The 25,113-nt window shown below is 49.8% G+C and overlaps 4 protein-coding genes across 4 annotated transcripts; 2 read left to right on the forward strand and 2 right to left on the reverse strand.

The window, feature by feature from the left end:
- Positions 1 to 772: 772 nt before the first annotated feature.
- Positions 773 to 2,504, reverse strand: LMH87_004904 (uncharacterized protein; the record flags this gene model as incomplete). The annotated part of the gene is made up of 3 exons (XM_056196190.1): positions 773 to 1,430; positions 1,488 to 1,896; positions 1,967 to 2,504. The coding sequence occupies 3 exons, from the start codon at positions 2,502 to 2,504 to the stop codon at positions 773 to 775; spliced, it is 1,605 nt and encodes a 534-aa protein (XP_056049744.1).
- A 5,557-nt stretch (positions 2,505 to 8,061) lies between these two features.
- On the reverse strand, positions 8,062 to 10,299 carry LMH87_004905 (uncharacterized protein; the record flags this gene model as incomplete). The annotated part of the gene is made up of 5 exons (XM_056196191.1): positions 8,062 to 8,305; positions 8,365 to 9,125; positions 9,181 to 9,958; positions 10,016 to 10,119; positions 10,252 to 10,299. 5 exons carry the CDS (start codon positions 10,297 to 10,299, stop codon positions 8,062 to 8,064), a joined length of 1,935 nt encoding a protein of 644 aa, XP_056049745.1.
- Positions 10,300 to 11,201: 902 nt separating this feature from the next.
- On the forward strand, positions 11,202 to 15,446 carry LMH87_004906 (uncharacterized protein; the record flags this gene model as incomplete). Its single annotated transcript, XM_056196192.1, has 2 exons — positions 11,202 to 11,983; positions 12,032 to 15,446. 2 exons carry the CDS (start codon positions 11,202 to 11,204, stop codon positions 15,444 to 15,446), a joined length of 4,197 nt encoding a protein of 1,398 aa, XP_056049746.1.
- Positions 15,447 to 23,405: 7,959 nt separating this feature from the next.
- Positions 23,406 to 24,809, forward strand: LMH87_004907 (uncharacterized protein; the record flags this gene model as incomplete). The annotated part of the gene is made up of 2 exons (XM_056196194.1): positions 23,406 to 23,926; positions 23,987 to 24,809. 2 exons carry the CDS (start codon positions 23,406 to 23,408, stop codon positions 24,807 to 24,809), a joined length of 1,344 nt encoding a protein of 447 aa, XP_056049747.1.
- Between the last annotated feature and the right edge of the window lie 304 nt (positions 24,810 to 25,113).

Here is a 25,113-nt window from a genome sequence, read left to right on the forward strand (position 1 = left end):
GGGGTGCGCGCCTTTTGCGGAAGGGTGTAAATGAACTTCGGAATGGTGTACTACACATCGAATTTTGCATTCTGGTGGTAAAAATGACTAAGATAGCAAATGTAACGGTAACTCTACAGCTTTGCAGCAGGTCAAATAGCAAGTAGACTGCATCTCTATTTTCCTTGACCTTTGACCCTCTCCAACATGGCTTTGACAGAAAGCTGGAACAATATCAGGGTGGCGTCCACAATCCAGCGGCTTGTTATGTCGACGCTTCTCTCAACCGTTTTTACGACGGGGGGGGGGAGGGGGGGTCAAAAACAAGTACTAAGTGACCCTCCAACTTGATCCTTTTTTATAGCGCGGTGCCCGCGGACCGCGCCAACATCGACAGAGCTCTTTTCCCTGAGGAGTGAGCTAGTTACTGGTAGCATACACTTACAAGCCCCCAGAGGCCTCCTCCTAAAACTGGAGATCAGTTTTAGTGGCTCCCTGGCGAGGCGGCTGTAAAATGGTTCGAGGCGCTGGACGAGTGCCACGTACCGCTACAATTCGTCCGACCATTACGGTGTACTAGGGATGACCTCCCTCTCTTCCCACTGGCCCGCTCCCGCGTGCTTGAGACTTGCAACAAAACTTGGAAGTGCTGCTATTGCACCCATAAGCCTGGAGGAAACGGCACCTGGAAAATTGGCTATATAAAAACATGTACTCTACTAGAAATTAAAGTCACAAATGTGGTCAAGGTCATGCATGTATGCAAAATAGAGCGGCTCCGCCATTGCATTCTTCACTTGCCGCTTTGGACTACCTCAGGTAACATCCAGTCGAAAGTTCCCAACAAGTCATACCCAAAACCATTCATGTTAATTTCCATCTCTGCTCCCCAATCCATGGTGTCCACTGCAGGTTCCAGCGAGTTGGACGAAAAATTTAGCGTCTCGTCCAGTACGCGCTGAATAACCCTCCGCACGCAAGAACTCAATTCCCTATTCGGTGTCAAAGGCTTTATCCAATCGAGAAATCCGCTAAGAAGACATAACATCTGGATCACCTCGGATCGAGAGGTGGAAGAAGCCAGCACTGCATTATCGGTGCACGGTCGCAATAAATCTAAGCAGAGGATGCCAGCTGCAGGCGCAGCATATCCCATGACAATCCACTCAAAGTCATAAAGACCAATCACCTTGTCCTTGTGCGTCCAGAAAAAAAGGGTTGTTGATACCATCTTGACACTGACCTGGAGAAGTTCGGGGCTTAAGGAGGTATTGCCAACTCGACAGAGCAGGCGCTCGATCAAAAAAAGATTCTGCAAATGCTCGAGCTCAATGAGAAGCTTTGCATATAGTGTCGGGCCGGATAACCTTCGATCTTCTATATCTTCAGGCTTGAATGCTATAAATCTTGGGAATTCCGCGATGATGTTTTCTTGCTTCATGCGGAGGTCACTGTGAGGCCCCGATCAGCCTGCTGTCTGTGTCACACAGTCATAGAGCATGACTTACAGGAGGTCGTTTCTGCCTATATTCCCCTCAGCCTGCAGATTATAACCTAATATCGAGTCTCTGATGAAACCCATGTGAGCTCGGGCACGAAGTAGCGTGCTAGAATAAATTTTGCCCAGGGTATTCCAGCCCTGCTCGTCCACAATGTCGTCGCGCCAAGGTATTACCCCCATCAATACCTCGTCTGATACGTCAAGTGGCAGAAGCGTAGAGACAAACCGTTGGGAGAGCATGGGTGGTCGGCCTGCATATGTCGACACTACCTTGTCGCCGTGATACACTTTGCCAAATAAGCGCCGCTTGATCTGGGTGCAAATTCCCGTATCGTGCATGTCGCCCTTTATCGCATGAAACCCAAGGTACGTTAACATGCTCACGGTTTCGCCATGGAGTCTGGAGTGTTGAAGACCTAAGAAGTAGTGGGCCATTAGACTTATCTTGCCAACAACCTTAGGTTCCAGTCGCGCGATGAGACTCACTTTCATCTCCCGAAATGATTGATTCCAGGCACTCTTGTGCATATAACAGGTAAAGTAGTAGCGTGTTCGCACTTGCTGTGCTTCTCGTAATCTCTATGGCGTCCCACGCACAATCTCGATATCTCAAGACATAGTCGGCGAAGTTCGGAATCCATCGTTGAGGAGGCCCTGGGCTCTGTCCAAATTCAGTGATGCCAAAGGACCAGTGACTGAATAATATGCCCAGCCCCTCCCACCTCATATTAGCCCCAGAGAAGCTTTGAAGCCAGTCTTTTGGGTCGACATAATCCTCCCGTAGCGGCCGAGAGCTATTTTCCGATATTTTCGTCGCAAGCCGGACAAGCGATTCAGTGGAGCGCTCCCCGTCTAGGACTTTGCCAAATGTGTCCCATAGAGAATCGTGTAACTGAATCGTGGCGAGCCTACACCATCCATCGTTTGGATTAATATGCGCCTTTGAGAAATCGTAGGCTAGGGCTCTTGGCGGTATCGCGCGAAGGATCCTCAATGCTGCCTCATAAGTTCTCGCGTTGCACATGATGGGTGACTGCGACGCTTTCGGATTCGAGGTGCTGGATTCGTCAAAAAAACTATCTAACCCAGACCCAGGCGGTATATTTGACTGTGCTTCGTGTATTGCATGCTTGTAACTCGTGGCGCCGAGGTACCCGTCGTGCACTGGTGCCATCAGCGGCGTCGAGGCCAGACCACCTCGCTGCGCAGTGACTTGCGCAGGTGCTGTCCTTGAAAGATAAGACTTGCGTCGGCCGTAGTTTAAAGCGTTGGAGTAGAGACAGCTATTCGGACTATTTCCAGATTTGCAGCGCGAGCAGACTGGCATCCTGTGGTCGCAAGCTACCTTCCGCACACGACAAGGCTCGCAAGCCTGCGGACGACCATTGCGACGACGTGGCGCAGTGCCCGTGCTCGCTGTCAAATCCGAGTGCGCGGACATACTCTCAAAAATGACGTCGGCTCAAAAAAAGTTGAAACTTCGATTTTTTTTTCTTGTGAGTAGAAGAAGCCACATGGGCCGTGAAGCTTGAGCGGCGAGCCGCTACTATGGACCGGCGCTCGGCGCTCGGCTTCTAGTACGGCGTTCTGGAGCCTGAAAGCCCCGGACCGCACAGTGTTAGATAATCTCGAGACATCACCGTACTGAATGCACTCGACTGACCGCAATTTTTCCATGGAGTTATGCCAATGTTGTAAGGTATTAATAAGAGAGTCATTACGTAGTGTCAAATTTTGTATAACGAGACGGGCGAGTAGCTAAATGTGTTCTTTTTTCTCGTTCCTCTCGCGCTTTTGCCTCCACCTGAGACCATTCATTAAGACAGCCGTTAAAGGTATACAACAAATAAAGTAGGCGCTGCCGATGGCTGCAAACGCTGGCCCAGCCCCGATCGAATTGATGAGAGGTACAGTAGCAGCTGTAGCGCCAGCACCAATAAGACATTTTGCAATGTTGCTGGCCGCCATAGTCGTACCAGCTTGTCCTTGATTAGTGTCGACGAGAACAAGGTTTATGCAGTTATTACTGCTAGCCATTCCCATACCGACAAAGAAGTTCAGCACACAGATGACGGCAATGTGGGATCTTGTGTGCATCGCCCATCCCCACCCCATCGTGCATGCACCAGCCAAGATTGTCATCGGAATTCCAATTTCCAGTCGCGTACGTTCTATCGGAAATTTGGAAATATCGATTTGACGATTGTGTTCGAACTGTAGTCCAGCGCCTGCACAGTGACGTCTGTAATTCCAGCCGAATAGTCGGCCAGAGACGAGAGCCACTAAAACAACGCCACCGGCGAGCGGAAGATACATGAGTCCAATTCTCGTTTCGGACATGCTGTATGAGTCGCGAAGCAAAAAGGGCATGCCGGCAGGCACACAATAGAAGGTAATGTAACTGAGGCCGTTGCTCCACAACAGAATTCCAGACTCCTTCTTGAACAAGAGTACGACAACTTTGCGGATATTGGAGAAAACAGTTTTTTCTGGTGCTGATCTGTGTTGATGGGATGGCTTGTCGTCGGGTGTAGCATATGTGATGTCGTGTTTGGACCGATGAAGCTGGAAGAGTTGCCAAGGAGTTTGGTAAAGCTTTGGGGGCATTATGGACCCGTCCTGGACAAGTTTGCGGCAAGTCTCAGGCAGGAAACCAATTGTACCAACAGCCATAACAACAGCGTATATTGTCAAAAACCAGAATATTGATCTCCAGCCGAGATATTGTGTCAAGACGCCGCCAAGGGTCGGTCCGACGGACGGTCCCAAGGCTTGTGGGATCAAGGTAAATGCAAAGTATTGTCCTCTCTCTGCAGATGTGATTATATCGGCAATCACTGCACTGCAAAGGACCATGGTGCTGCTAGACCCTACGGACTGTAAAGAACGCAGAACCATGGCCCCGGCAAAATTTGGAACAAGTGCTAGCCCGACGGTAGCTGCAATGTATATAACGAAACAAAATGCATATGCCGGTCTTCGGCCTCTTGTATCAGCGACAGAGGTGACGAACATCGGCGATATTCCTTGGAAAATCATATATGTTGTGATAGTGAGTGTAATGTCCTCGTCTGTAACGTCCAGCTCTCTTGCCATGGGGCTCATAGCGGGCAAATATATTTGCGCAGAGACTGTGGATATGAAAGCGGTCAGCGTCGCTAACAGAACGATAGTCGTTTTCTTGTGCGAAGAGTAGACACAGTATGGTGCTTTGAAGATCTTCTCACTCGAATCCGACATTACCGCTTCTTCTTCTGCAGCAGCAGACTCTCTCGCCACCGAGCTCGTGGTAGAGACGGATTGCTGCCGCGTTTCTATCACAGTCTTCATTATGACGGCGAGATCTTATAACCAAAATGCAATGGATTGTGACAAAGAGGTCAATGCGATGGATGTAAACAGAATCGGCTAGGGGCGACAAGTTTAGTTGAGGATTAGAGTGTCTCTATATTGGACGGACGGGAGCTAGATATGTACCCGAGGCGCTCGGTTTAAGGGTACAAATAAGTCTACCACTCGCACGGATCTGTGGACCTGTTCGAACACGATGCACCATTCATCCCCTTGAGGATTGCGCACGTTTATCAGCTTACGACTCGATCATGCGATACGGGCAGCCAGCGTTGCAGCCGTCCGCAGTTCAAAGTTTTGGTGAAAATAGTGGGACTGCGTTGAGGATTTATGCCAAGGAGAACTCAATCTTGGGACCAATCAGTGGTTTCGGCTTGCGTGTCAAAAGTTCCGATGTGGCTTCGCGCTATATCGGCGAAGATCTGGTGGCTTCTTATCTCCTGTACCGACACACAATTGGAGGAACGGCCGAAAAAAGCACCACAAGCCCCAGCAGAGTTGCAACATACCACGGGGTCCACCGTCGCAGACTATCAGTGTTCTTGGTAGTATGTCGCAATATTTTCAGATTGCTCACCAGTGTTTTAGGCAGGTCGCATCAGAGATAAGCTTAGGCTTACGAATGCGCTTGAAACAAGGTTAGATACTACAACCTCCGCCATCAACAGTGAATGTTCAATTCACCGACAGCGTCAACCGAAGCATGGCGGCGTGGATCGTGGTGGAGGTTTGCTGTGGAAAAATCTCAAGATAGCTACACAAATGTCAAAGCGCAGAGGGGCGGTGTTTTCGCCAAGTCTACTTTGGCAGTGGCTCTCGCTCAGCTCCACTACGGCTGCAAGGCAACTGATTCAAGATAGGTTATCAAACATATGTCTCCTACATCCGAATCCTGGCTCCAAGAAAATTCCAAGTTTTGTAATTGGCCGCCATGCTTTTATGTAATTGGTAGCTCTCCTTGATCCGACGTCTCCGACGGCTGATTTTGGGGCTACCGAGTCAGCACCGCTGCTGTGTGCCCGACGACTGCTTTGTACGATTCATAGCAATGCAGCGCACAAATGATTAATCCACTTTAGGCTGCAGAAAGTTTGACCACGAGTTATGCTCTCGTTTTGTGGTTGGCGGCTTAAAGGCGGTTGAGACGTGGCTGCTCGTCGCTCCGGGGGCTGGTAGAGACTGCGTCAAATAATTTGGCAATCACAATACTACCACGACAGCGGTGTTTATTTCACGTTCTAGCATGTGAACGAAACGCAATCTCAAGTGTTTGTTATATTAATAGAAGTATCATACTCTGCAAGACCATGTCCCATCAAGATAGTCGTGGCTGGTAAGAGGCCTTGGAAGCTAGGCTATGTTCTCGATGGATTCCTAGCTTGGCTCTCTATCCTTTGACGACGGCGAAGTCAAGAGCCGATTGAGCAACAATTTCGGGAACACCCTTTTATCTTCCTCTCAATATCGCGAATATTGACTCTGCAGTAAGCATCCACTTGTGATTGACAGGAGCGAGAGGCTGGAGGATTAAACAAATGTTAATTAGTGTGCCTCGAACTAGAAGAAATAGCGAGCCATCGCCAGATATGTCCAAGATCTTTCCTCACAAATATTCAACAGATTTAGATTCTTGCTGACTTTTATCTGCAATACCTGTAATTCTGCCAATTGGTCACCTGCTCACAATGAAGTTCTGCATGTTCGCAATCGCTGACTTGGTCACTCTTGCTAGTGTAGTTCCGCCGCCGCCTAATCTTGCTACAGGGTCCTCCAAGTCTTCTATGAACAGGACGTGAGGCTCATGAGGTTATATAGGCGTCAAGTCGACCAACAACTTCCCAGTATTCAGGTCGCCCGCCAGATTACCAACGAGAATGGTCGCCGTAACTTCCTCGCCGTTCAAGCCCGCTGTGCGAGCTGTGAGGCGCCGTGGCTTTAACCACGTGCAATACAAGGGTCAAAGCCAGCTAAAAGATTGAACGCTTAGAGTTCGACTAGATGGCTGGTTAAATTGACTTTCTTTTGTTTTCTATAAGCCGGACCGGTTCCCTACTCGCAGAGCGGAAAGCCATAACGAAGCTGCATGATGAAAAAATAAAGTTCGATAAAACATAAATCTAATTGATTTCATTGGCACACTGAATTTCCGCCCGGTTGTGTTGTCCTGTACATCTCCGACGGTGACGAAACTAATTCTGGGGATGACTCCCGTTCGACAGATCTCCACCACTATGACGCGATGTCTATCACAGACGTATTTGCCGCTTATGCACCTCTTCTCCTTCGAGCATTCGTCTTTGAGCTTAGTTTCGGCCCAGGCGACCTCCTCTAGGACGATGTTCTCATCAATGAGAAAATAGATTGCCGAGTGTTTGGTCAAAGAGTCGCGGGATTTGAGGGGTAGCGTCGAGAGCCCAGACCGAAGTGAGCTTTGCAATGCCGCAGCCGCTCTACGCCGAGTTTGTGGGTGACGAAAAGCTTTAGCGATGATGTTGAGCGATTATAGAGCGATGGCATGTACCCTACTTTGGCTGGCACACAACTTTTTCGTTTTGGGCCACTGTTTCCGTCGTTCTGCCGAGACTCGACTCGATAATGCTCAAAGCTCGGATGGATTCGGGCTCGAAGGTGTCCCAGCACGTCTCATCGCAGGCCTTGTCGAAGCTTTTAAAAGTGACTTGAAGGAGAACTTGAAGCAGAGTTCGGTGCGTTTCCAGAACGGTGACATGAATTGGAACGGCCGAAAGCGTCGAATGCGGCACAGCTTCGAGTCGTGCTTTCCATATGTTAAATTACGCGCACAGCGTTGTGAAACCATAGCGAGCAGTGCCTTTACTTATTTTTCTCTATTGAAAACTGATGAAGACAGCCCAGGTACTAATCCATATTATTTCAGCCTCGAGGCAGGCTGCCACTGAAGATATGACTGACCACTGTTGCAGCCACGTAACAGCTTTCAGCCCAAGTCTCGGCTAATTTCCTTCCGCCGCGTTGTGACTGAGACGCTTGAAAACTGGTAACTCTGAGAAAAAAGTAAAGCGCCTGCGTCGCGATCTCTCCTATTCCAGGAGCTTGAACACATTCCCAAAATTTCCAGTATCGACTGCATGCGTCGCCTAGGATTAATCTCATACATGTCTAGCAAATTCGACTGCTTGCCGTAATGTCATGAGGTAACGATTTTATTGAACAGGACATCTGCAACTGAAGATAATTGCCCAGGTATGTTCCTATCCGCCTCGGAATCTCTCGACGGCGCGTTCCGCCAGGCGTGCTACCTCAGCGCGAAAGCGATCGATTCTACCCAAGTAGGTGGCCTCGTCAGGCGTAGAATTGCTCTTCGGCATCTTCTTGATGATATCCGATGCGGTTCTGATCAGCTCCAAGTCCAACTCTGCGTATTCGTTGCACGGACTGCGCAGTAGGTTGAAGAATAGGCTGATAAATGCGGAAAGGGGGTAAAAGTAGAATATCCTAGTCACAATTGATGAGTTGAGGCCAACAGATGGTCTATGGCCACCGTGTGTACTCACCGGAAGGCCTCGCCATCAAGGCGATGCGCCGCGAGGCTAAGGAATATTAGAGTCGACCTACTAGCCTCCACTGAGAGATCTACACTAGATTGCAGGCCGGAGCTGGTCTCGCTCGTCTCGCGGCTTTGGTTGCCAGCACAGCGTGCGCTTGCGCGGTGGATTATGCTTAGCAGGTGATGGTAGGCCAGGTGCAGCTCAATCTGTAGCATGTTCTCGGACTGCGCCACGTGCTCGCTGAGCTTTGCCCCTTTGCGGATGGCCAGATTTGGTGCGTATTCCGTCGGAATGGAGAGCCGCCAGCGCTCGAGCTCTTCATCCAGCTCGCGGATGGTGAGGAGCAGCTCCGCATCGGACTTCTTCGACGCTGCAACCGAGAACAGCTCCTTGGCCGATCTCGACTTGATCTGAACGAGCCTGAGGTCTGAAATCAGCCAAGGTATCGGCAGCTCATCAGGCTCATAGGTACTCTGCCGAGTCCGGTACACATGCTCGTGGTACCCCTCGGGCAGGGTGAGGTCGCAGTATTCGTCCCCAACAATGGGGGGCTGGCCTGACCGCAGAGCAAGTTCTTTATCAAAAATGTAGCACAGCCAGAACATGGAGCGCACGTGATGGTCGTGTCGCTCCTGTATGGTGGGCTCGCGGTCCCTGCGCATGGCTGACACGCGCGTGTGGCCACCGAGGGCAAAGACAATTCGACAAGCAATTGCATGATAGATACCGATGCCTGATACGCTGCCCACCTTGGCCTTCCAAACCATCTGTTGCGGTCAGTTGAATGTTGTGAAGATTCTGTTGAATGTATAGCTGCTTTACCATCATGAGGGAGGCCTGCAATGTCGTCAAGCTCGCGTCTCCTGACACGGAGATGAGCAAATGCTCAGCCTGACGCACACAGGCTTCTACATCGAGTTGTTTAGAGACTCGTGCGTCCCTGAATTTATCAGCCGTGATTGCACAGAACGCGAAGACGCAAGCCCTCGCGCTGTGCTGAGCTAAGGTCCAAGAGTCACCAGACACGGGAGAACTATATGCCAGTCCCCTTGTTTCCTCAAACAGTAAGCGATCAATGAAGGGGAAGCAGCGACTGAAATCAGAACGAAGGAATGCGTCGACCAAAAATTGGAGGATCCATGGTTCGGGAAGAGGAGAACCTTCAGTCAGACCACCATTGAGGCGAGGAGCTGCAGAGGGAATGAGTGGCTCCCGATCGCCCGATTCTTCGAAGTCGGGCCACTCGCCGGTAACGGCATGTATCCATCGTTTGCAGCGGTCGGTAAACTGGGGCAGACCTGTGGGCGAGCACAAGGTGCCAAAGTCGTGACTGAAGAAGTAGAAGTGGCCAGCTGGATCGGTCGCCTCATCAGCCTGCAGGTAAGAGGATGCAGGTGAAGCAGACTGTGAGTCGACTGTGGGCGGTAGTATCAGTATTGGATCTCTTAAGAACTGGGGAGTAATTGAGGGTGCGTCTATAGCATCAGATGTCTCAGAGTCGAGGTCACCGTTGTGAAGCTCGCGCACACGAACGAGCTTGGCCTCGACCAACTCCAATCTCTTGGCGATCTCAAGGGTCTCCTTGCACTTGCGCTTCGAGCTGCTTCCTACTCAGCCTGAAAGATCAAAGAACTTAAGAAGGCGACTGCGCACGCACCGTGACGTAGTGGCCTTGCGGCTGGGGCGTTCGAATGTGCAATTCAGCTTGTGGTGTTGACACCAGTTACACGGAGGACCAGTCTCAGCCGCATCGCACGAGATCTGTGATGCATCAGTAAACATGAAGAGCGAGGCACCAGAATACAAATTCAAGGCCATCCCGGCTCCAGAATACCTATTTCATTGGCCATTGGCACGAATTATGATAGACGAAACAGATTGTGACAGGCTTACCTTGCGTGCTGAGCAGGAGTCGCACGCGCGTCGCCTCGCGGGTGACATATTTGCTCTTCTTAAAGGAAATTCATATATTCAGGAGGGCTGGAAGGGTGGTGGCCAAGGCGGGAGTGAAATGAAGACCGATTCATTAATTTCGTGGCGTATCCAAACTTGTTACTGCAAGCCTCAGGGCCAGCACAATAAACGCATGATCGTCAGTCCGGTCGAGTTGCTTGTAGATTCCGACGCTGTGATATGCCGATGAGTAAGCGGTTTTATAGAAGGTGTTTGATCGTGTCCGACGTCTGCCTGACTCCACTTCTGGCCGCATTGATACGCTTCTAACTCTACAGGTATAACCAGTAAACTCCAACTGGACTGACGCTAACTGGGCCAAGCTGAACGTCATACGGCTTAGTACGAGGCTTGGACAGGCATCTTAAGGTTTTTTCCAGGGCCTCGGTCTTCGGTAGTGATAAGTTTCCTTTCCGATTACCAACGGGGGTTGAGCAGCCAATAACCCGCCGTGGTGGGCGGGAGGTTCAGCCACAACTATGCGTGCGTCCCCCTCTGCACCTGACTCAGCGGCCTTCGATATGGAGGCCCACAAACGCGAGCTGTCGGGCTCGGGAACTTACATGCTTGTGCCCGTAGTCCGACATGCAAATTTGACGACGGTGCATTAGTCTCGCGGATATGATTTTCTCGTAGGGTATACCCACGTTTGTTTTTTGGAATATGCGGCTTCGGATGTGTCTCAGGGCCCGAGACTCCACCCAATTGTCGTGCTAGGGGGGGCCACGTCTGATAACCATTGATATATAGGACGGCTGAATAGGAAACGTAACCCAAGTTTTTCTTCCCTCTTGATCATTAGCCAGTATCATTGAAATAAGCTGCTAAGTTATTGCTGGAAAAGCTCGACAAATTGCAAGATAACACTAGCCACAACTACAACATCGGCCATGGAGCCTGTTCGTGACGGACAGCCTACAGAAGGCAATTCTTCTCCGGAGCGCAGCGAGGAAAAGACGCGCAATGATTGGGCCCTCCGATCTGAAGTTGTCGCCATGTCAGATCAAGATCAGGCGTCTGGATTCCCTCGTCGAGAGCTTGGTTTGACATGGCAAGGTCTTACCGTCGAGGCCTTGAGTACCGAGGCTGCTATTCACGAAAACGTCATATCGCAATTCAACATTCCCGCGAAAGTCATGGAGTCTCGACAGAAGCCCCCTCTGCGAACTATTCTTGACAATAGCCATGGTTGTGTGAAACCGGGCGAGATGCTGCTAGTGCTCGGGCGCCCTGGCTCAGGTTGTACAACTTTACTCAACATGCTCGCTAACAAGCGACGAGGCTACGCAAAAGTCTCTGGCAGCGTTAGTTACGGCTCAATGAACGCCGACGAAGCTGAAGGCTACCGGGGACAGATCGTCATGAATACCGAGGAAGAGGTCTTCTACCCATCTCTGACTGTTGGTCAGACAATGGACTTCGCAACCCGTCTAAAGATGGGTGCTCAGCTTCCGCAGGGGGCAAAGAGCAACGAAGAACAACGCACCGCGTTCCGTGACTTCTTGCTCAGATCTATGAGCATTGAGCATACCAATGATACTAAGGTGGGCAATGCTTTTGTTCGCGGTGTCTCTGGTGGCGAGAGGAAGCGTGTTTCTATCATCGAGTGTCTCGCTACAAAGGGCAGCGTCTTCTGCTGGGACAATTCGACTAGAGGGCTAGATGCCAGCACGTAAGTTACCATAAATATGTACAATTTGACGATACTAATGGCTGTTAGCGCTCTCGAGTATGCAAAAGCTATTCGAGCCATGACGGATGTTCTCGGGCTCGCGACGATCGTGACCTTATATCAAGCGGGCAACGGCATTTATGATCTCTTCGATAAGGTTCTAGTCCTAGATGAGGGTAAAGAGGTCTACTATGGCCCCATGTCTGAAGCCCGTCCTTTTATGGAGCAGCTGGGCTTTGTTTGCGAGACTGGCGCTAATGTGGCTGACTACCTGACCGGTGTCACGGTTCCTACTGAGCGCAAGATCAATCCTGCTATGGAAAACAGCTTCCCCAGAACAGCCGAAGAGATCCGCCGACGCTACGAGGATTCAAACTTGCATCCACGCATGATTTCCGAGTACAGCTATCCTATGACGGAAGAGGCCAAAACAAACACTGCTAGCTTTAAAGAAGCCATTGCGATTGAGAAGGACAAGAGACTGCCTCCCACCAGTCCCATGACTGTGAGCTTTATTGCCCAAACCATGGCCTGCGTGGCTCGGCAGTATCAGATCCTTTGGGGCGACAAGTCGAGCTTCATGATAAAGCAGGTGTCAACGCTGGTTCAGGCTCTCATCGGAGGATCGCTCTTCTACAATGCGCCAAACACGACTGCCGGCCTTTTCATCAAGTCCGGAGCATGTTTCTTGGCCTTACTATTTAACAGTCTGCTATCCATGTCGGAAGTGACTGACTCTTTCCATGGACGCCCTGTTTTACTTAAGCACAAATCTTTCGCCTATTTCCACCCAGCGGCTTTCTGTATCTCCCAGATTGCCGCCGATATTCCTGTCATTCTATTCCAGGTCTCTGTCTTCTCGCTCATTATATACTTCATGGCCGGATTGACCTCGACCGCCAGTGCTTTCTTCACCTTCTGGGTTATCGTCGTGGCCACCACCTTCTGTATGACAGCGCTTTTCCGTGCTATCGGCGCGGCTTTCAGCACTTTTGACGGCGCCTCTAAGGTCTCTGGCTTTTTGGTAACCGCGTATATCATGTATACGGGATACATGATTCAAAAACCGCGAATGCACGACTGGTTTGTCTGGATATTTTGGATTGATCCGCTATCATATTCGTTTGATGCGCTGCTGTCTAATGAATTTCATAACAAGGTTATCCCTTGTGTTGGCAACAACCTCATTCCGAGCGGTCCATCTTACGCCGATGCTAAAAGCCAGGCTTGTGCGGGCGTTGGCGGCGCTGTCGCCGGCCAGACTTATATCGACGGCGACGCGTACCTTGCCTCGCTCTCCTACAGCCACGACCATGTGTGGAGGAACTTTGGCATCATCTGGGCCTGGTGGGTACTTTTCGTTGCCATCACTATCATCACCACCACGCGCTGGCATGCTGCGTCGGAAGATGGGCCGAGTCTGGTGATTCCCCGTGAAAAAGCAGGTCTCAGAAAGGTGCGCATGGCCGACGAGGAACGCGGCCAAAAGACAGCTGTCTCTTCGAACTCGCCTTCGCGTGATGGATCCGATGACGAAACGAGCCAGCCCAACTTGATCCGCAACACGTCTATCTTCACCTGGAAAAACCTATCATACACTGTAAAAACACCGCAAGGTGATCGTCTTTTACTCGATAATGTGCAAGGATGGGTGAGACCTGGAAATCTCACAGCCCTTATGGGGTCGTCAGGCGCTGGTAAAACGACACTTCTTGATGTGCTTGCTCAGAGGAAGACAGACGGATCTATCCATGGCTCTATCTTGGTCGATGGTCGTCCACTTCCTGTTTCTTTCCAGCGCTCTGCCGGCTATTGCGAGCAACTCGATGTCCACGAGTCCTACGCCACGGTCCGTGAAGCTCTTGAGTTCTCCGCCCTGCTCCGCCAAAGCCGTGAGACTCCGCGCGCGGAAAAGTTAGCATACGTCAATACGATTATCGAGCTTCTAGAACTTCACGATATTGCCGACACGCTTATTGGTGAGGTTGGCGCCGGACTTAGTGTTGAGCAGCGCAAGCGTGTTACTATTGGCGTCGAGTTGGTCTCGAAGCCTAGCATCCTCATCTTCCTTGATGAGCCAACCTCAGGTCTTGATGGACAGTCTGCGTTTCATACGGTTCGTTTCCTTAGGAAACTAGCTGCTGTGGGCCAGGCTGTCTTAGTCACCATTCATCAACCTTCTGCGCAATTATTCTCTCAGTTCGACACCTTGCTATTATTAGCTAAGGGTGGTAGGACTGTATACTTTGGCGATATTGGTGATCAAGCTTCCACCATCAAGAGCTATTTCAGTCGTTATAACGCACCCTGCCCTCCTGGCGTCAACCCTGCGGAGCACATGATCGATGTTGTGTCAGGAACGTTATCCAAAGGACGCGATTGGGGTGAGATCTGGCTAGCTTCTCCAGAGTACGAAAAGATGACCCAGGAGCTTGACACAATGATCGAAGACGCTGCTTCAAAGCCTCCAGGCACTATCGACGATGGTCATGAGTTCGCAGCTCCGCTATGGGAACAGACCAGATTAGTCACACAGCGTATGAACGTCTCGCTCTATCGCAATGTTGACTACGTCAATAACAAGCTGGCGCTACACGTCTTCTCTGCTCTATTCAATGGTTTCAGTTTCTGGATGATTGGCGACTCAGTGGCTGACATACAGCTGAAACTCTTCACTATCTTCAACTTCATCTTTGTGGCGCCTGGTGTGCTAGCGCAGTTACAACCCTTATTTATTCACCGCCGCGATATTTTCGAAACACGGGAGAAGAAAAGTAAGATGTATTCTTGGATCGCCTTCGTCACCGGCCTTATCGTCTCCGAGATTCCATACCTTATCATCTGCGGGGTACTCTACTTTATCTGCTGGTATTATACGGTCGGCTTCCCCACGGACTCTAATCGGGCGGGCGCCACATTCTTCGTTGTTGTTGCCTACGAGTTCCTCTATACTGGAATCGGTCAATTCATTGCCGCCTACGCCCCCAACGAGGTCTTCGCGTCTCTGGTCAATCCGCTTCTTCTTGGTGTTCTCGTGTCTTTCTGTGGAGTGCTAGTACCTTACGCTCAGATCCTCTCTTTCTGGCGCAGCTGGCTTTATTGGTTGAACCCATTCAACTATCTCATGGGCAGCCTTCTGGTTTTCAACGTCTGGGGGAGCAAGGTTGAGTGCGACGATCGCGAATTCGCAGTCTTCAACCCCGTCAACGGGACGACCTGCGGCGAGTATCTAACCGACTACCTTTCCCAGAGCGCCAGTCATCTCGTCAATCCCAACGCCACGTCCGACTGCCGAATCTGTACATACTCTAAGGGTGAGGACTATCTCAAAACCTTGAACCTAAAGGCGTATTCATACGGTTGGCGGGATGCGGGTATTGTGGCGGGCATGGTCCTTAGTTCGTATGCTTTGGTGTACATTTTGATGAAACTGCGCACAAAGACATCGAAAAAAGCAGAGTAGAGAAAGCGTCTTACTTGTAATTTCTCATTATTTTAGTTTAATAATTTGAGCTTCTAGTGTGTGTCTATATGTATTGCCTTCTTGGCTGAGTTTCCTTTTATACGCACTAGGTACGGCCCGGGGATATGGCACTATACTCTACCCTCTAGAAAGTTGCGAACGTCGTTCTAATACCCTTGGCTTTAGCAAGCTGTACAATCTGGTGCCCTACCGCTATATCTATAACACCTATTGTAACGCTTTTAAATAGGACGAAGCCTTCTTCAAGCTATTTAGTCTGCGCAGGAAGAATAAGTTAAGATCGAAGTACTAGCCTAACCTCGAGCATCTTACCAGGGTCTATAATTACGTTGACTAGCTCTCCGACCTCTTATAGACACCCCTCGCGAGTATTAACAACAATATACCCCTCCCGCACATACTGCTAGAATATTCCAGAAGGGTCTACCATTATCTTGATAAGCTCCAGATCAATCTCTACTATATTTAGCCGGTATAAACTAATCGCGTTAATATATCGTGTCTTCCTTTAAATACTTGCCAAAATAAGTAAATTCACACAGAAAGGTGGCTCAGTTGCCAGAGTGGTGTAAAAGATAATATCCATATCCGCGACTAAGTCTTCGAGGCTTCCATTACGCTCCTCGAACTGGTATAACTTAATGTATGACGACTAGGACTAATTTAAGTCTTTCACTAGGCTAGCAATCAGTGCTTACGCTCTCTTACAGCTTTAATTAACAGTAGTAATCTTGCGAATATCCTTAGCGCGCAATATCACAGCTAGGTGAATATACCACTACGCCTACTTCCCGGAGCTAAAGACCACAACGTTGGCCGACTCCTTGCGAGACTGGTAAAGGAGCGTAGACCCCAGGGCGGTGCGGAAAGACGTAAGCTCCGCGGCGTTAAGTATACCGACGGCTTCCCCCACAGCATTGCACAGGGTAAGGACGCTACGTAGCGCCAGTTGCGGCGGTTGTGCTGCCTCTAAAGCAGCTCTAGTAGGCCTAGACGGAGGAGCAATGCCCACCATTTTGACACCGATAGCCTGCGGCGTCGTGGCCGGCATAAACAAACTCTTTTAGCCGCTAGGGCGAGATATAAGTAAACAAAACTGCTGCTTATCCTCGCACAAGTAGGCAACAAGACCCCCCTATAAGGCTGTGATAAGTGGGCGGGTATCTTAGGCTGAGTTCGCTCAGTAATTGCTTCACGTTGTTATCTAATAGCACGGTAAAAGTTGTAGTGCGCGTTTAAGAGTGTCTGTTTATAGTATACGGCAGGGTTAGTATAATTAAAAAGGGGTGGTATTTTATAACAGACGGGTCTCGTTTATACCACTTTATTATCCGAGCGCTGTAATCGTCTGGAGACGCATCACCCAAAGCCCCAAGTGACGAACTAAAATCAGAAAACACTAATATCCTTAGTAAAGGAGTGGACTGGAGCAAAATAGGTTTCAATCAGCGAGTCAGGCTCGGAGAGACTACCTACCCTACCTGACTAAGTTGATAACTTGTATGACTTGGCAGGGTATCATATGACTAAATAAGCGTGAATTTGTGGCAGGCCTCATGGGGGCAATTTTGGAGCTTGATTGAGAACGGTCCCAGACTTAATGAGTGGTCCAGGTTGGCGGCGCGTACTATAGCAAACTAACCTGGCCAACTAATCTTTTCTATAAAGGTTTTGGAAGTCGCCTAGGGCGACGGCAAAGTCTCTTACTATGACGGTCTCGTCGGATGTATCGGATATAAAACATTTTAGAAGAGTTAGCGTGCTTGCTTTACGACAGTGTCAAAACAAAACAAGGTGCTTGAGGCTGGGAGGAATCCAGAGTCAGCAGGGCTGTAAGTAGGGCAAAACCTCACACCGTGGTTTGCCACCAGTCTGTGAAGCTTCTTCTTACTGCTAGCAGCTGATATAACTACGACTTTCATATCTAGGCCAGGCTTATACGGGTATCTATAAAAGTTGACGATAATACTTATAGTGCGGGCACTAAAGCGGTTATTTATATATATAAGCGAGTCCTAAGGGCGTAGACATATAAATGCGTATATGAAGTACAATAAGTTATGACTAACTCTATAATCATTATCTATATCGTATTTACTGTGTATCTTGTATTGATATCTACTATAAAACGATATAAGCCCGTATAGCTTTATCGTCGTTCTATGTAGGTCTGCCTCTATTTTGCCTAACTAATTTGCTTATCGGGATTATGCCCAGCGTAACCTATAGATATAGCGTGCTATCAATGCTATCTTCTACCCCCGGAGGTATGCCCCACAGCTCCTTAAGCTTTAGCTGCTTCTCTCACAGGTCAAACCGCTTTAGGAACTTATGCACACTCGCCAGCGCGCTGTCTAAGCTGCCACTAATCCACCTATAGTGCGCACTACTCGCCTCGCCGCAGATCTGGAAGCGGCTGTCGGCCGCTAGACACGCGAGGTAGGGGTACAGTATGGAAAATTGCCGGGACCAAACAGCGCAAAGGCGCCATGGTGAAAGGGTCGTACGACCAGCTCTAAGCGTAGGGTAATATATAGGTGTCGCTGATAATCTGGCGAGCCTTATTAGGAGTAGTCAGTATATAGTAAGAAACGGGTTCCTGTTATTAGAAGTTCTTTAAGTGCACCCACACTCTATTTAGTATCAGGTCGCGGAGTTCGTTATCCTACAACACAATCAGGTTGCCAATACGTATCACATCCTAAGCCCACATATAGCTACAAATAAGCGTAGCTAGCTGGTCTTGCGGATCGCGGATATTATAAGACAAATATATATACCTGCGGAGAGGTGTATCCGTAGAAGCCTCGCCGCCACTTGTGATGCCGCACCTTATTATCCACTATAGATATAAAAACTTTATGGCGTCTTTGCACTATCGTCATAGTCTAAGCTTCTAATTGCGCACTTTTAACTAGAGGGAAGGTCTAGACCAGTCAGATCTATTCGTTGCAGACACAGAAGGCTAGTTGTGTTAAATACGGTGATATAGCCCTGACGACTTGTTGACAGGTGCTAACGGCACTGGAAGAGCGTTCCTCTACAGCCTACTATATCTCCCTATATAGGTGCCTATAAGCTTACTTAGTTAGTATAATAATATAATATGCTCTTTCGACGGCGGTTCCGGTAGTCAAAGACTCGTTGAAACTGAAACTCTTCGCTGGAACGATGTACAATGGTAGAAAACAAATGGAATATGAGGGCCTGGGCGTGGCAGTAGTCCGTCGTTGACTCCCGCTCAATGGCCATGTTGCGGGCGCATTGAAGACGAGGCAGTCATGGAGGCGTGCCGAAATTGCGGTCAGGGGTCGCCTGCGAGTCGCCCAATTAGGACAGCATCCCAAGCGACCACATGAAATTGATGGAAGCCGTGAGATGGTCCGATACTACAGCGAAATTAATTGATATATGAGAGAAAGGCTTCCACTAGTGCAAATCTCTGGCGTCTATATTATGAATCTGAGCAATACCTCTCCTGCTGAGAGTTCTACTCCCAAAAGACCAAAGACGACGAAATCGTCCGCGCTTGGGTGAGTTAGGTTTACGAGAGATGCATTTGAGCAACTCTGCTAGCTGCGCCGCGCATTGGAGTGGCGCTAGCCTTGTATCAGAAATACGATGGCACTAATGTTGGAGTGGAGTTTTATCTTGGAGGTAATTATGTGATGTATTCTTCTTCCTCCATCCTCTAGCTTGAAGGATACAGGTCTTTTTATCTTCGTTGGAGTAGGTTTCCCAACCACCTGACTTTCAGGTGGTTGGCCAGCCTTTTAACTTTTGGTATCAATCATCCTGAGAATCCAACACCATCCTGGCCGCCTTGTTACTTTTCTTCGTTCGTAACACCCGCAAGTCTCGAATAAAAGATCGGATGCAAAGGAAAGAGAAAGAAAGATGATATCGAAAGTTTGACCCCCCCACTAGAAACCAGCTGGTAGCGGGCAGCCGACCTTGTGGTAATAATCATCGATCTCGACATCGTGGCTACAGTTAAGCTTGGGGCCCATGATCGCGTAACAGTCAGTGGTGGGCGTTTGGTCGCAATAAAACTGGCCGGGATGACCCTCCTTGCTAATGTACCTGCAGCTGTAATGCCCCCAAATGTCGACGGGGGACGTCATTTCCGGCGGATAATCGGGGTTCAAGGGCCCAGCGGCCGTCTTGGGCTTCTGCTGGCACACCTAATTAGGATAGATAGATAGTTATATAACTCTTTAGAGCAGATTATAAAGTATTACAGAGTGTACTAGTGGAATACTTTAGTTACTAGATCAAAGGCAAGTCTGCATAAGATACGTGCAAGTGCTATTGTTGGTAGAGTGTTTAGTCTAGGCAAGCCTAGGCAACACCAGATAGCTGCCGACATACCCTGAACAAGACACCGTAAGTAAAAGCTCAGAGGCGCCGCTCCAGTAACAACCCGGCCCTTTTTGCCCAGCAGCAGCCCAGTGCGACGCACAACAAGCGCCGCCAGAACTAGCCGCCAACGCCGACAGCTCAGGAGAGACACCAATCCTAACGCCATTTACTATGGGATTCTCGCCGACGAAGAAGCCGATATGCTACGCACTTTTACGGAATCTATCGCCACTTATATAAGACTATAGCTCTCAGCCTCGTCAGAACTAGCATCCTCGCCGTAGTGTGCTGACTATAATCCCTCGTCTTAAGGTAGTGGCAGACATCCCAGTAATAAATAATCACTCATTTTTAGCGTATTCTTATCTATTCTTAACCACCTCGTCTCCGGAAGCGTCAATGAGCTCGTCTTCTACGGACACGTAAACTCTTGTTAGATTGTGGCGCTGCTGAAAAAGTACGCAGCCACCGCCTCACTGGTTTTGGGTAGCAACGGTGGCAATCCTGCTGCCTAAAGGGCAGCAAGTATTTCACCTGGCTCGATAGAAATATTGAGAGTTAGAACAAGCTTTTTGAAAGAAGATAATTTTTACACAAAAAAATGGTGCCATCGTATTTCTGACAATACCGTTAATCAAGCCGCTTTCACACCACCACCAGACCCTCGCGATACATATCGTATGAATCCTTTGTGATTCCAACAGTTGCACTGCACTCTCCGTCGCATTTTACACGCTGCATGCTATGTATTTTGCCGCAGACCAAACACTGCTCTGTCACGCACACAAACAGAGGTCAACCCACTCTTGCTGCCGTGTTTTGGCGGCGGAAACAATTGTGGGTCAGCCGTGGCCTCAACGGTCGATAAGGATGCCGGTTTTGCCGCCTAGGCGAGCCCTGGTTAGTTTCTCTTACCCATGCAGAGGCGGCGAAGCCGAAAGTGCAAGAAACACCATGCAGGGGATTTTACTGGAGTTTCTGTTTTCCTTACATACAGTGCATTATATCTGCGTGTGCTCAACGCCATGGGGCCACCCCAGTCGCACTGGGGCCACCCCAGTCGCACTTTACTAGCTCTTAGATAGGACGAGATGAGATCAGTTGGGGGAAACGGGAGACCTTGAAAAACAGCCCCTCGTCAAAGGGGGTCCTCTGCTTAGGCCCATTTTCATCACTAACAGAACATTAAAGTGAAAGGGTGGTGCGGAGACATGACAAAAGGACCTTTCGGTACCCAGTAATCTGTAATCTATACGCATAGGTGGTTAAAATGGAGTCTCAAGGCGTCCACCTCTATACCTCGATAGGAACGGCCGGGCCGAGGGACCGAAGGGGCGTGCATACAGCAATCTTATTCTTCTGTCTTCGTTTCAAACAAATAACTGTCAATTCCGGAAGAAGAACGTCTGCTCCGATGCGTTATAGCGTCATAACATACTCATACTTATTCTGGCCGCTTAGCACTACTATAGTGGTTTAGGTAGATTTGCTTGCACATATATATATGTGCCTGGTGCATATTGTATAGTTTGCTAGATCATAGCCTCATCTCCTTTACTAGACTCGTATAAGGCGGCTTGCCTTCCAAAGTGTTTAGGCCATAGTTTATATACTACCCGCTATCCTAATCCCGCACTCGCCTCGGCGGCCTGTCCAAGTCCTAGTACATATCGGGGGCTCAGGTTAAGTCAACCAACCTATAGGCACTTAGCCACAGCCTTAAATTTAGTCGCAAAGCCATTCCGTTTTAAGAACGACTTTAGTGTTAGATGGAGGTCGCCTAAGGACCAAATTTGGCCCCCGCAGTTAATAAGGTCGCGAGCTTTATTAGAGCACGACTCCAGGCTCCTCCATTTCCAACCAACACAATATAGCGAATACTAGTCAGAGTAACAGCAATCTACTTACTCTCTATTATCTAATATAGAGGAGGACATAATACACGCTTTCAGTATTAGGCAATTGCCAGCGAAATTACAGAGTCCTTAACATTATGGATCTAGTTTCCTCTATTTAGTACGCAGTTATTCTTAAGCGTGACAGACCGTTGCATAGCAGGCATAGGTTATGTGCCAATATTCGCTCGTACATAGCACTAGTAGATGGGGGCTTAGAGTTGTAAGGCACATATATATGCACCTCATGCACGTGGAGGACGCCACTCCGCTGGTGTTTTATGCGGAGAGAATAGGGGCAGGCGAAGTTTACTCGCAGACTTTATGGAAAAAATGTCGTCGCATCGCGACTGCAATTAGTATTACTACCCATCGGCCCCATTGATAACCGCTTTTCGCCGTCCGCGTAGAGATGCTAGCTCATCTTGAGGCAGCCTGCCGTCGTAAGCCGAGTCCAACCACCGCCGGCATCAATAAGGCTGCGTGATGTCACCTACCGCCCTTGTTCATCACAGCTTTGCGCTGCAGAAGCCCAGTATCGAGTGTACTTCTGGCACGTGTGTGGTTGCAGACATAACCGGTGATAACTAAAAGTCGGTCGTGGGATGTGGCCCGTGCACCGTCGAGTACTACTTTCAAAATCTATTCGGTAAATTACAGCCACCGTAGTTTGCTGAGCTTGAAATTAATCAATATAATAATAACTTGAGCATGATGTTTCGTAAATAAGGCTCTGGAGACCACAAAACGGCCGAGCTGGGTACGGCTTGGCTCATCAACAAGCCAATCATGGAGGCAGGGACTCCTATGTGGCAGAAGAGAAGCTGGCTGCCGCCCGTCGTCAGCCACGCGAGCACGCAACTGCAGTCTGTTGAGGACATCAAGGTAGCATCGTCAGCTCTCGGGGCGCTTCCGTGGGCTGTGCTGGTGCAGGGGACGGCAGGAGGGACGGCAGAATGGACGGCAGAAAGGATGGCGAAAGGATGGCGAAAGGATGGCGAAAGGATTGCGAAAGGGTGGAGAGATGCAACCTTGACAGACCATTCAGTTGTCCTCCAGCCGTTCAGTCGTCCATTCAGCCTGCCACGCCGCAGCCTCGCCCGCCACATCATCTATTCTGCTAACGGGCAATGTCGTCTTGCCCGCCAGCCACGCGTGACTGAGCACCCGTATTGTCGGGCAGACATGGGCAACGTGGAATGATGAAATGCGAGTCGCAGGACCATGAGTTGTAATTTAGCACCCACGAGATGGTAGGAGGAACAACGAGGCTTCCAGAGGCTTGCGGCTCGCAGCTCGCAGCCTGCAGGTTGCAGCTCGCAGCTTGGACCCAGGAGGAGGGAGCGGGGAACCCGGTCAAGGCGTGGCCTTTGGCCCACTATCAATCAATGCGAGAAGCCACAAGTCACGCTTTCAGTCACAATCAACGTCGTCCAGATACGAACACAACAAGGCTCAGAGGAAAATAATGCTGACACAATCATCCGCAGTTCTGAGCTGCCCCGAAGTGACACCTGGGATAAGACCAGCCGCCCATCCCGGTTCTCAGCAAGCCGATCACTGTCTCGCCCCACGTTGCATTGCGTCGGCGGCCCCATCTTGGCTCGCAAACACAGATCACCACTTGCTCGCTTTGCCGCTCGCCGCGCTCCATAATTCAAGCGTGTAATACCTACCTTGTATGATGGACACGCTGCGTGACGCATGTGACGACTGTCACCGTCGCAAGATTCGATGCATCTCCCGTGGCCGTGGCGCCTGCGCCAACTGCTGGGACGCTGACCAGGTCTGCATCTACAGTCCTCGAAACCGCATGGGCCGGCCCGCCCAGCAGCAGAGAAAGACGAAGCAACAAGGGCGGAAACGGCGTCAGGACAAGTCGGCAAACGCTCCAAGCTCACGGCAGGAACCAAATTTGCCAGACAAGGCGGCGGCGACAACAGTGCAGCAGCAGCAGCAGCAACAACACACTGGCGTCACACGACCACAAACCGAAGAGTTCCACGAACATGTTGGCCAGGAGAGCTTATTCGGATCTGCAAGCAAACCCACTGAAGGCTCAGGAGAGTATCCAACACTTCTACATGCAGGAGTTAATGGAGAGTCGACATTCTTGGACTCCATGACACACAACATGGAGCCGATGCAGAGCGGCAATAAAGTCTCCGCCTCGGAGAGCATGAGCTCATACATGGCAAGCTTGTAAGTATGCTCCAATGCTGTCAACGGAAAGACATTTTCACCAACACTGACGTCAATCAGATTCTCTGAGAATTCTGGCTTTGCGCCTGAAGCACACTCTGAAAACAAGGAGCACAGCAGTCACGAGACTCAACGCCCTGAGCTCGTCTTCGATCCGCACATGCTCGCGGTCACGGCGCCAGACGACCCCTCTGCTCCGGGCGCCATGTTCATGCCGACGTCTGACACCGTTGAGCAAATGGACAAGGACGATCTGTTCATGCAGCAGATGGCCCTTTCGTTCTCGGCAGCGAGGATGCTCACCAGCCAGCCGAGCACGCCGGCGCTCATGGAATGCTACAGCCAGCTCTCCCAGATATTATTCAGGCTCCATAGCTCTCGTGAGCGGCTGGAAAAGTCACCTATAAACCCGGCGGACGCCCAGCGAGACTCGTGGACGCGGCAGGTGTTTGAGACGGTCGGAATGTTCTGCGACCTTGTCCTGCCCATCTTCGGAGACATGCACACATTTGTGGAGGAGCCCAGGTACTCAGCCTACCTGCTTGTCGTGTCCGTAACCAATGCCATAGTAGACCTCTACCAGCTCCTGCTAGACCGCCACCGCAGCGCATGGTCTCTCAGACCGTCGTCGTCGTCGTCGGGGTCGAGCACTCGAGAGTCGAGCTATGGCGTTGACTGGCCGGTGCAACAGAAGTCTGTTGGGACGCAAACACTGCTGACGCTCATTTTATACGCGCGCACAATGGACTTTCACCTTCAACAGCTAGAAAGACTATTCTACTCTATCACGGTGATGGAGGGAGCGCAGCAAACACAGTTGAAAATAACAACCCTGCGCGAGGCGCTGCAGGTAGCCATGGACGGACTCGAATTATATTACTAGATACGACAACAGTATAAGACCGGAAAGCGTAGCACGTAATAAAGTACATATCGATTGGCGAACAAAAAGCGGTGCGCCATAAAAAATACATCAATCAGCCGCCAAGCAGAAAGCGCCATGTAATAAATAATGCGCCACATCGTTTGGTCAACAACAGCGCTGCGAGATAAGGAAGATAGAAAATCGACCGATGAGGCAAGTGTTGCGAGATTAAGAATATTTCTACATCGCTGACGAGGAAAGTATTGCGAAATAGGTATATATTTACATCGACTGCTTCAAAATGCAGACGGTATAAGGAAAT

This window comes from Akanthomyces muscarius, chromosome 2 (genome assembly GCF_028009165.1).
Source record: "Akanthomyces muscarius strain Ve6 chromosome 2, whole genome shotgun sequence".
NCBI classification, from domain to species: domain Eukaryota; kingdom Fungi; phylum Ascomycota; class Sordariomycetes; order Hypocreales; family Cordycipitaceae; genus Akanthomyces; species Akanthomyces muscarius.